Genomic DNA, 12556 nt, shown 5'->3' with positions numbered 1-12556 from the left:
TATTGGACCAAATTTGGTTATGGTTGGACAAAGGCTACTAAAGTTATTGATCGGACAACACCAATTTTAAGTAAATTCTTTAATTAAAGGGCGATTACCCATGAGATGGCTGGTTATCCAACTTATCCGAGATAATTATGATGCCCATGCACATTCTGACCAAATTTGGTGATCATTGGACAAGGATTGTAAAATTATTGATTAGTCGGGAGTCACATGACCAAGGCAGGTAGGTAGTTTCTATAATTTAAGGGTGATAACTCTTGAATGACTAGTCTAAGATATTCTGCTCATACACACTCTAAATTTTGTTATGGTTGTATAAAGGCTACTAAAGTTGTTCATCAGGTAATACAGATTTTAGGTAATTTCTTTAATTAAAGTACAATAACTCTTGAGTGACTTAAGCAATTTGGCTCATTATGCAACTTGTCCGAGATATGAAGCTCATTTACATTATGACCCAATTTAGTGATGATAGGACAGGACTGGTTTCAGGAAATTTCTATCATTCAAGGGGGATAACTCTTTAGTGACTAAAGCGATATGCATTGTTTGGATAATATGCCCATACACATTCTTTGATGATGATTTGAAGAATTCGAAAGTTATTGATTGGATAATACTGATTATAGGTAATTTCTATAATTAATGGGTGATTACTCTTGAATGGCCGGAGTCATATGGCTGTTTTTCAAATATGTCTGAGATATTATGGCCATGCACATTCAGGCCAAATTTGTTGATGATTTGACAAAGGCTTCTAATGCGATTTTATCATACAAAATACTAGATGCCGCCTGCCCACCCATATGCCTAAGGTATAACTATAATTTGTCCTGTTGAATGGGTGTATAAAAAATTGTGTATACATATTAAAGTTCATTTTAAAACAATATGCACATTGCATGAGAAAGGAGGAGCCGACTGAACTAAAATGGAGTCCACAATGTTGCTTTGGGGCTGCCAATGTATTTCAAGAAAAGGTTTAAAACAAGACAATTAAAATATTATAACATTATAATAAATTATATGTTCCTCCAAATCCATAATAAGGGCACTGCAGAGTGTTGGCCAACACTCTTGTTGATTGTTTTTTAAAGAAAGGGGCATAACTCAACAAATATTAAAGCCAGAGTGATCTACCTTGCTATACATTTGAATCTATCAATGTCTTGCAACATGTGTACCAAGTTTCATTAAATTTCTTTTAAGTTTTTTTTTATTATGGCCAAGGAAAATAAAATTGCCCGACCCACATAATTAAAACACAAAGACTTCTTCGTAAAATAGATGAGCTGAAAATATAAAACTTATATTGTCAATAACAATAAGAGTCAAACTTGTCCATACTTTATTAGTAATTTGCTGCCCAAATCAAGGGGGCAAATGTTTAACAAAGATAGTACAATAATTAATGTCAATAAAGTGTCCTACAAATTAGTGTTAACAATATTTAACAAAATTGTCAATACTAGTAAACAGTTTTTACATTTTGTAAATAAATGCATTATGCAAAACAAACTCATGTATCACAGAACAATTGTTTTACAATAAAGATTGCACATATTTTACTAATAAACAGAATACAGAAAATGTCCTTGTCTTCATATATAACAGCAAAATTTGGTTTAAAACCACCAAAAAGTATATAGTGGTTATTGGTTGGTAATTGTACATACTCATACTCATATATATATATATTATAGGGTTACCTCATATAAATTTGTCCCTTCTTTAAATATATAATCTCGATCGGTCCGTATACCATTGTATTTTGACGAAAATCCAGTTTTATGACGTCAGCGGTCCATATTATATTTTTGGCTGGTCCGGACCTCGCCAAAAATATAATATGGACCGGTCATACAATTGGTTAGTGCGGCTTGCTATTTTCACAACGGCAAAAACTTGTCGCAAGTAAACATTATCAGGTTTGTTAAATAAGACACATTTAAATAGCTTTAAAAATAGTCTTGTAATGAAAAGTGTTTGGTACAATATAAGAAATATAACACACCACTTTGGGCCATATGGCATTATAAGGACCAGTCAGTCAGCCCCCGGTCCATATCGAGGGGTGAAAGCGAAAAGGTTCTATCTTCTTCTTTATTTAATGTCACTTAGAACCTTTTCGCATTCACCCCTCGATATACACTTTTGGTGGCTGACTGGCCGGTCCTTATAATGTCATATGACCCTCAGTGGTGTGTTAGATTTCTTAAATAATGTTCACATATAAAAACATATCACAGACAGCTTCATTTACACAAATATCACAGACAGCTTCATGTACACAAATATATACATATGTATATTAAACTTAACCTGTAACATGAAAAAATAAAATACCTTAATTACACAATGGACAAAATCTCACAATATTATCATACTAAAATAAATTGAAAAAATTCAAGTACTAAAATTGGATAAAATGCTTCATATCAATAGGCATAAAAATAGAACAAAAGAAAACATGTCACAATTGAGTATTACACACCAAGTTTTACAATGACATAAAAAGTTAAAAGTTAAAATAATGGGTATCAAAAATGTTTCTGGCTTCCAGACCTACCTTTTTCCATCTAACCCTATATTGTATTTTGATTATCTGCTTGTTAATTTGTTCTTCTTTTAGTAATAATTAATCAGTAGTTACTGGCGTTAATGTATTGCTTTAAAAGAGCATTCGTAATTAGCGTTTATTCAGACCAAATGGCACAAGTTTGAAGTGTTACAATGGTATTCAGATAAAACTCACAGACTTTTTCTTTTTATATATATTCCATGTATTTTGGGGGACAGTGAAATAGGAAACATGTTTTGGGGGCCTAAGTTAAACAAATAATCTCTGCTAGAATGTCAGTTCATGTTTCCCTCTATCTCCATTCTTTCAAACGCCTTTGTTAGTCCATCTTGTTTAATAACAGCCTCCATCTCATCAATCTCATTATTGAACCCTGAGGACCCAGATGCTAGCATTCCAAACAGTTTATCAAGCTTCGTCAGGTCCGGCCTGCTTGTGTCAAACACAAACCTCATGGGTTTGAACCCCCGGGTCTCCAATTTAGGCAACATGTGTCCGCGATTAGTCTGGTTATAGAAGAATGAGACAAAGACAATTTTCGCGGGGAAAACCTCGTCATGGTACTTCTGGAACATCTCATCAAAACTGAAATGAGGGAGATGAGAATCTTAATACAATGAATTATGCCATTAAATAATATCAGAAAGTGAACCTGATGATATACCTTTAAATATGGTCTGTTTCTTGGTCTGATATAAATATTTTCTCAAGTCTACAATCATGTGTTTTTTAAAAGAGGTTATCATAAAACAACAAGGTACAAAGACAAGCTTGTACCTAGCTTATAGTATTTATAGGTAAAACATGTTTTAGTGCAAAATACAACCAAATGACAAATTGTTGAGGTTTTATTAATTTCTTTGACACTGTTAGTGTTACTAACGATTCACTAGTAAATATCTCTTTCTCTCTAAATGCTCTCAAAGAGACGAATGCAACCAGATGCCAACAATCTTATTTTTTACATTCAAAATGGTGCATTATTCAGCAATATGCATAGCAAGTTTCATGTGACTAACTTGAATAATGTATAAGGTGTAACCATGGTTACCATAACAGTTTTGCATGACATTAATGTGATCCAACCAAAGCTAGCACAATACTTGTTGTTGTTTTTTTTGAACAATCAGACAGGCTAATAAACAGGAGGACAAAGTGGAGACTTACTACATGTCATGGCACTTTCCATTCTCCTCTTCATCTGTGACAATGATGAACGTCTTAACAACCTCCTTCTCATTGTAGAAGGGCCAGAGGCTGGCTGCGGGCGTTGTACCTCCACCCGCCCTTGTGTCTACTGCAAGCTGCAAAACCTAGTGGGAGAACACATGGAGACTTAGTTTATTTTATTTGGATCCACTTTTCTGATAAGTTTATTAACTGTGTGATCCACTTTTCTGATAAGTTTCACTTTTCTGATAAGTTTATTAACTGTTGTTGTTTTTTTAGATTTGCATTAATCTATTTAAGCTTCATTTTCACAATGACCAGACTTACTACAATTGTAGATTGCATAGCTTTGAAACGTTTTTTATCTTTGTTAATAAAACAAATAAAAAATTAAAGCTCTGCTGAACAATACATAAATTACCTTTTGGGTATACAAAAGCATTCCAAATGATCATGGCATTGCAGATACTAAACCTCTAGAATAGTGTCAAAACATAAGTCATAACTAAAGGAACTTTAAAATTTAAAGTGAAAATCTACAGTAACTACAGTATATAATGCATTATTCTACCTCTTCAATATTCTTGGGAACATAGGGGGCGTGTCTGTTCTCTGTATTGAAAAATACAAGCTTGGCCTGACAGATGGCACTTAGCAGTCCTGCAATGATCGAGCTAGTCCGGATGGCCACCTCCATTGACCCGGACGCATCCCCAATAACCACAATGGGGGTCTCCAGGGAGAGGCTGCAAAAAGCGTAAAAATGATTATTATAAAAAAAAAATAAAAAAAAATCGGGCAAAGATAAAGAGAACCAGTATAAATCACTTATAGTAATTCAAACCTTACATGAATCATGCTGTATTGAGCTTTAAGCCTACAAATAAAGTGGGTGGTATCCAATATGAAATATTAATGGTGACTTAAATCACTTCAAATGCTTTAACATCTCCTTGTTGTGTAATTTTTCTAAACACAGAAAGAACAGGAGGTTTTATCAGTAAAATTAATAAAAAGGGCAATGTCATGATAATAGATAAGAATTAACTTTAAAACACTGTATCAAGAATGGAAAGCAGTATTCACCTGATAGCATCCACTTTCTTCTGGCATGGTGGAATGAGGTACTTGAAGAATGGGGCTATTGTCTCATCAGCTGTCCTCTTCTCGGGTGCGGGATCTGAACCATAGTAACAGCGCTGGTTTGATATGTTCTCCCGAAGCATCTTCAAGTACAATAGTCTCTCCAGCAGTTTCCCATTGGGTAGGTTGATCTCCTCCCCGCCCTCAACACGCTTCAGAATAATCTCATCAACAGCTGCACATTTGAGATCCTCATACCACCTGTAAATCAGGAATAAGGTTTTGTCCTAAATTTACTGCTCTAATAATACACATTTCTATCAGCTTGATTGTGATAAAAGCCAATAACTTGTAGAGTTCAGTACTCGAGACCAGTTTGTGAAGCCTCTGGTTGGGTGATAATCCCTCCTTCAGCATTACAGTAAACTTTTTGAAGAGAGGCAGGCACAAATACTATCTAAAAACTGCAGGTAAACAAGTGCCTCGTCTCACAGCCAAATCATCAATTCTTATTTGGTTTTAAATCGTTGGTAATATTGTGATATCTTGTTATGACAGTAAAATAATTTTCTTTAAAGAGATACAAACTAGAATTTTGCAAAGCAAAATGTGTTGCCTGTGGGAAGAGCCTATTTTTTTCTATTAAAGGTCACCTGGTGAACAATACCTTTACCTACTGACTCAAAACAATAGGGGTCTTCTACTGACCATGACCAATGTGCATATAAAGTTCAATAAGTCGTTGAAATGTGATTCAAATTTGGTAACAAAAGCGTGATGACACTGCCGGACAAAGTATTGGCTTTATGTCTACCATCATCACAGGCAAAACAAAACATGGAACAGTGAACAAAACCTACCACAGAAGGGTATCAAGCTTCTTCTCACACGATGCGATCCTGGCCTTTGAGTCATCTGTAAGCTTAGAGAGATGAGGTTTAACCACCGTGTAGGGAATAGGAAACTCCTTGATTAGCGCATTGATATCCATGTCAGTGTCGGTGGAGTTCTTTGCTACAAGGGCCTGACATCTCTCCACCATGGATCCCTCCGGTGCGGCACCTCCAAAGCAGTATGGCAAGAACCAGTCCATGGATGTAAAGTCCTGGAATGATATTCATGTTGTCATGTTAATAGTGGCACATCTTAAAGCTACATTAAAAAGCATCTTATCTTTGATGTTGTGATTTTTTTGTTGATTTTTGCTGTTGTTATGATATTCAAATTCACACACCAAAAAAGAAAATACACATACTTAAATTAACATTTCACATCATTATTTTTAATAGTGCATTTCCAACTTTATAGAACCATAACACCTTTTGTTTATTTTTGTCAATCAATTATTGATTTAGACAATGTCATTTCATTCATATTTGCAAAAGTATTTTATGTATACACAAAAATAAAGGTAATTACAACTTGAAGCATTCCAATGGTACAAAAAAAGTCAGGATCCAACAAATAGTTTCTAAAAATGCAAACAATACCTCTTTTGGATGGAAATGGACAATGTCAGCTAGTTTCTTCCATGGGTCCTTGGGGAAGTGAATGGCATAGAACTCGAGCTCCTCCGCTGTAAACCTCTTCACCCACCGCCTGATGTGCTTACACACAGCTCCACTTGCTGTGCCATTCTGCAATAGGGGATAAACATTTAATATTAACACTCCTATTGCACTTCCTTATGTTAAAGTATGTCCTTTCAATTGCATACATATTTTGAAGAACGCAACATCTTTGAAATACCTCTGATAGTATATTTTTGATGCTGTTGCTGTTCAAGGACAAACAGTTGAATTTATGCTAGATTCAATCATCTTGAAAACATGTTTTTCATTATTGAAGTATGACTACTGTAAAGAATTATCAAAAATAAAGAAAGGTATTGCAGAAAAAACACTAAAAGGTTAAAAAGTAAGGGTAAGGAAACAAATGGTATTCTGACGAACAGAGCAATGGAGTGAAAAGATGCACAAGGCAACCAACCAGTGGTTTGTTCGTGTTGAGGTTATCAATGTCTGACTTCAGTTTGCCTAGTGTGTGAGGTTTCGCCTTCCCAGCAGATGTCTGCAGGCGTTTCAGCTTCTTTTCCAGAACTCGTACCTGCCTGCCAGAGTCAAGCAGTGTGACCGCCTTTAGAACCTCCAGTAGTCCAAACCTGGGGATTTGACAACTCATTAAATATTGGAAAATGGTGAAGACCTTAAGGAAGGATTTTTTAGCATTAATTTTATGATTCATTAAGAAAAATAAAAAATAATTTATCAATACAAAGCAACAATGGTTTGTTTTAGTGTAAGACTGTAATATATTTTACTGAGTGAGAACCAAAAGTCATATTACAAGAGTGGCCCAGCCATAAATGAAATATTCACTTTTTGTGTTCATGAGGTAAAATATATTGTTATCTTACACATTTTAGAAAAAAACACGCCAACTTGTATGCCCACATAACAGCATTTTGTAAATGTGTCCCAGCCCTATGTTTGATTTGAATGTGAGAACAGGCAAATCTTTCAAACAAGTGAAAAAAATAAATTTTGATATTTTCACTGTTTGAAACAGTGAAGTATCATTTTTATTTCACTGATAAATCTCTATATACTACCGGAAAGCATATATTACATGAAGTATTCTTAATCTAATGCCTTAGATTGAAAAAGCTTTTGCAACTAATAAAATAACATTTTAAAAGATTCCTTTTAAAAAAGATAATTCTGAAAAAAAGAAGACATTTTTATCAATGAGGTTAAATAATTTGTATCAATCTAGCAAATACTAAACTTTCCCACTACAAGCTAGGAGCATAACTAAAAACTTATTTAAGCTAGAGTTATGAGCATTGCTATACCAAACCATATTGTCTCTGGAAACATGCATACCAAGTCTTATTTAAACATCTTGGACGTTTTTGAAGACAAATAGACAAACTAAAAAGGTAAATAATCCCCGCAATATGTACCTGGTTCTAGCCTGCAGGAAAGCCTCTGCCAGACTGTAATCGTGCCTTGCCCAGGCAGCAGCTAGTGCTCGGATTCTAGCATCTAAAATATAATACAATGTCATCAGAAGAGAAATTAAATAATTTACTTCTGAATCTTGCAGTGGAAGTATCAGTCTTCAAGTTTGTGTAGTTCATATTTTGTCAAATTCTATACAGAACTATTTTGGCTTTGCCCAATTACACATTGCAATGCAATATTATGATAAGGATTAAAAATTCATCTACTAAACATAATTTTAATTTATCAGAAAAGATAATTTCTTCACTCCAATAGCTCAATTCAATAAAAGCAATATTATCATTAATAATACTTAAATATTTATGTAAGTCTCTCATGTACTACTTAACACTTGTATTTGTCTAACCTATATCAGTAATCATTGCATGGACCAATAAATGCAATAACAAAACTTACTTTGAGCAATGTCCACCCCATTCTTCTGTAGCACGGCCATTGCTGCCGCATATCTGTCTCTGTTTTTACTCTGGGCTTCAAAGTGCTCGTCAGTGGACACACTGCCAACAAAGTATGACGTGACATTCTTATCAACGTCTAACTCCTGTTTTGGACCCTCCTCTGTTTTGTCCTTGGAAGTTGACCTAGCAGCCCTATACCCACCTCGACCTCTGGAGCGTCCTGCAAAATAATTTAAATCAGTCTTAAAAATGTTGATTTTTAAGCTCTGGCCGTAATTTCTATACTTTTATGAAAACTTATTCAATCCAGACTATATATAATCTGGAATATTTAAATTTTCTACAAGCCCCAAAACACTATTACTATTTTTTACTATTTGGCTAGTGCCATGTATAAAAATGATGTATAAAATATGTTGCGATATTTGCTCAGTCAAAAAAATAACAAAAAATTATGAAAGCATTTCCAGACATGTAGTCTACTGATGATACATGTATACGCCCATGACAAAAAAGGAACCTGCGACACCTTAATGTGAAGCTAGCACTCTAACCGTCAGGTACTTTCTACAGGGCGGATTGCAGTAAAGCACAAAAAGTTGACGCAAGGTGGATTATGTTTTATAAGAACCTAACCCTAAAAGTGTGCTTATCCGTCCGCTAACCAGTGATACTATCATCAAACGATCTGCCTGTGTAGAATATATACGTGTTTAACCACTGGGCTAATCAGACAGAGATACATGCAAATGTAAAATGATTGATTAATTTAAACAAACCTCTGCCACCTCCCCGTCCGCCACGACCACGTCCTCTACCTCGTCCTCTCATGATTCTGGTAACAATGTAAACAATTAAATTATTGATGAAATACTTCAAACAACGATGTAGCTGTCAAGCGATTTCAACGGCGATATATGTGGCCTAGAAGAATATTCTAGGTGTCAATTTATTTTTTCAATATAATTTAGCTCTTGACTTAACTCCTTTTAATGCATGTTTATGCTGACAAGCCACGACTGTTGCTTATATACACAGGTTGTAAACCCGTGTATTGCACCACAAAATGTCAACAGAGGCCTTTGAACCGCTAGGCGGATATACATTCGCCAGCAAATTGAAAAAAGTAAACCGTATGTTCAAAATAACTAAGTAAATTAAGACGCTTTATTTAACTAAAGGGTGATAAAAAAGAATACTATTAATAATAATTTGCCTAAACAGAATCGTAAAATGTCATATTTTATTTAATTTATCTATCTGTACAGGAATATATCAATCCGCCGTTTCTGGTACGGTCTAAAATATTTCCTTTTGCCCAACGGTTTCATCAGAAATGTACAGTTCGACCAGAATATTCCAACAGGTTTAATTTTAGCTGTGACCAACTGAAATAATTTCATAAACCAATGAAATAAGTAAAGACACAACACTAGTTCAATTTTCGGGTTCATACAGAGCTTTATATGTGCACCAAATTCATCGTCCTACATGTATAGTTGTAGTTTGCATGCTTTTGCAGGGACAGATCGTAGAATTTAGGTAATCGTGTTTGTTGTCGTTCTTCAATGATGACAATAACGTTCTTACGTAAGGGCTCAATCTTTTTGGGTTCTTTAATGAAGTATATTAAACAACAGAGATGTTTCTGTACTGAGTTTATTATAGCGACTGAATACACATGGCTATAGGTGGAGTATATATCTTTGAGCATGCAGATCATATTACATTTACAGCTATAGACATATACCAGAACACATTCCAATGCGGAGACTCGTGCCCCAGTGAACTCATACTTTTTCCGACCATTCACAAGCGTGACTCGTGTCCCAGTGAACTCGTGCTTCTCTGATCATTCCATGGAGGAGACTCGTGTCCCAGTGAACTCGCGTGTCTCTGATCATTCCAAGGCGGTGACTCGTGTCCTAGTGAACTCGTGCTTCACTGACCATTCAACGGCGGAGACCACTGACCATTCCACGACGGAGACTCGTGTCCCAGTGAACTCGTGCTTCTCTGACCATTCCACGACGGAGACTCGTGTCCCAGTGAACTCGTACTTCTCTGACCATTCCACGACGGAGACTCCTGTTCCAGTGAACTCGTGCTTCTCTGACCATTCCACTACGGAGACTCGTGTCCCAGTGAACTCGTGCTTCTCTGACCATTCCACAACGGAGACTCGTGTCCCAGTGAACTCGTGCTTCTCTGACCATTCCACGGCGGAGACTCCTGTTCCAGTGAACTCGTGTGTCTCTGACCATTCCACGGCGGAGACTCCTGTTCCAGTGAACTCGTGTGTCTCTGACCATTCCAATGCGGAGACTCGTGTTCCAGTGAACTCGTGCTTTTCTGACCATTCAAAAGTGGTAATCTCATCATTTATGGCAAAGCTCTTTTGACGCATGTCTTATGTGTGTGTGTCTGATCTGTTTGTGGTATTTGTATTTGTGTATCTGGTGTTTTAACGTTTGTGTCTCTTGTTCATTGTCGTTAAGGCGCTTGCCTTTTCCCTCTAAACAGAGTTTATTTTTGAATTGATGAAGCATCTGAAAACGCAAACTACGCTAATAAATATTCATACGCACTATTTTTCGCTAAGTCACTATACAGAACTCTTTACACTAGAATTACGTCAAATAAATTACGACATTTTATGAGAAAAAACGCGTTTTAAATAACGCTAAAATGGAAGCGTACGTAACAAAATGATAAAGGATCACAATGGAAATAAGAGTTTTCTCTTTTTTTGTGTCATCCGTGGTTCGGTGTGCCTGTCATGGCTATTGATAATATCATATATGTATAATGTTATTTACTATACATGTTGTTTATTTAAAATGTCCATGTTTGTGCATTCCTTACTGAAATAAATCTATCTATCTATCTAACATCATTTCGGGAATGCGTCGTTAAAATTATGTCCCGACCTTGTGAGCGCTGACGTTTGATTTTGATGTGAGAGCGAGCTAAAATTTCAAAACAGTGAACATTATCAAATATATTTTTTAACGCAATTTAAAGTATGAAAAAAAACGTTCGGTCATATTGTGTTATGCTTCACATATTTTGCATTGTCGGCATTAGTTCGTCTAATCTATGTACTATATTATTTAAAAAAATGTAGCAGAGCGTGGTTTCGATCCACGGACCTCTGGGTTATGGGCCCAGCACGCTTCCATTGCGCCACTCTGCTTCGCTAGTTCATAAATGTTGGCAAATAAAAAACAATCAATTTCATTTTTGTATATCCCCACTAAACAAATTTATTGCCCTATTCAAGGGGGAGGACGTATTCGTTTCATGCAAACATGAAGTGAGAAATATGTTGCATGGCAAACAAAATGGCGGATTTAGAATGAAAAGTACCGATTAACCTATCAACTATTGCCTGGTAAGTGGACTTTTTCTTTAAAGTTTGAAAAAATTGTGCGTCCAGTATGTGGCGAAAAACATAGTCTTCCGTCGACATTTTAGTTTGGTATCATAATTTTAAAGATAAAAAAGTGATTGAACAGATTGAGGCTGAGGATGCAATGTTTACATTTAAACGCTTTGATTTTATCCACATTTTTTCGTATTTTCTCGGCAAATATGGCATATCTTGTTATGTTGTAACTGTGCTTTTATGTATATATTCCTATTTTCCAAACTGCATGATTATTACTCGACTGTACAAATTTCCTGACCGATTTTTTTGTTCCTTAACCCCCCCCCCCCCCCCCATTTTGTTTTTTGCAAGCACATTACCCACATTTTGGTGAAATGCAAACAAACTTCTGCAAAATTGTTTAGCCTTCAGAGGATACTTTTCTTATTCTGGGAATCGCTAATGATCACGAGTCTATCAGTTTGGTATGTGATGTGTATCATTTATAAAGTCAACGACTTTTTCACTTCAGGAACGGACTTGAACTTCACCATGGTCCGATTTAGAATGCATATTTATTCTAAATATTAAACAACCCACTCGGAGTGTATGTTAACAAGTCAGTATTTGAATATAAACACATGAACATTTTTGTCACGTGATCCAGAAATGCGTATAATACGAAAGAAGAAATACCAATTTCATCGTATTTTAACACCATGACATGTACTCTTTTTTATGTTTTATCTTTTATCGACATTTTAAGGTTAGTTATACATGTTTGTACCTTTTCTATTAAGGGTTAAATTGTGTGCAATGTATTCATCTTAAAATTGAATAAACTTAAACTTAAAATGAATGTCTTACTTTACCGTCTACAAATAGTCTAACATCCTCAGCCAATATCGGGTTTCATTTTATT

General features: G+C 35.4%; 2 protein-coding genes and 1 non-coding gene across 3 annotated transcripts; all 3 read right to left on the bottom strand.

Moving 5' to 3' along the window:
• Window positions 1-2139: 2139 nt before the first annotated feature.
• LOC128223073 (uncharacterized) lies at window positions 2140-9339 on the bottom strand. Its single transcript, XM_052932308.1, has 10 exons — window positions 9044-9339; window positions 8263-8484; window positions 7806-7887; window positions 6830-7001; window positions 6331-6477; window positions 5701-5945; window positions 4844-5101; window positions 4329-4503; window positions 3755-3900; window positions 2140-3172 (listed from the first exon to the last, which is right to left on the bottom strand). The coding sequence occupies exons 1-10, from the start codon at window positions 9093-9095 to the stop codon at window positions 2863-2865; spliced, it is 1809 nt and encodes a 602-aa protein (XP_052788268.1). The 5' UTR covers window positions 9096-9339; the 3' UTR covers window positions 2140-2862.
• An 825-nt stretch (window positions 9340-10164) lies between these two features.
• On the bottom strand, window positions 10165-10671 carry LOC128223507 (uncharacterized). The gene has a single exon (XM_052932785.1). It carries the CDS (start codon window positions 10669-10671, stop codon window positions 10165-10167), a length of 507 nt encoding a protein of 168 aa, XP_052788745.1.
• Window positions 10672-11388: 717 nt separating this feature from the next.
• Trnam-cau (transfer RNA methionine (anticodon CAU)) lies at window positions 11389-11460 on the bottom strand. Its single transcript has one exon. It is a non-coding gene; the product is annotated as a tRNA-Met (tRNA).
• Between the last annotated feature and the right edge of the window lie 1096 nt (window positions 11461-12556).

Source organism: Mya arenaria, chromosome 17 (genome assembly GCF_026914265.1).
Source record: "Mya arenaria isolate MELC-2E11 chromosome 17, ASM2691426v1".
Lineage (NCBI taxonomy): Eukaryota > Metazoa > Mollusca > Bivalvia > Myida > Myidae > Mya > Mya arenaria.
The sequence above is the reverse complement of the archived record's forward strand: the minus strand, read 5'-3'. Positions and strand labels throughout refer to the sequence as shown.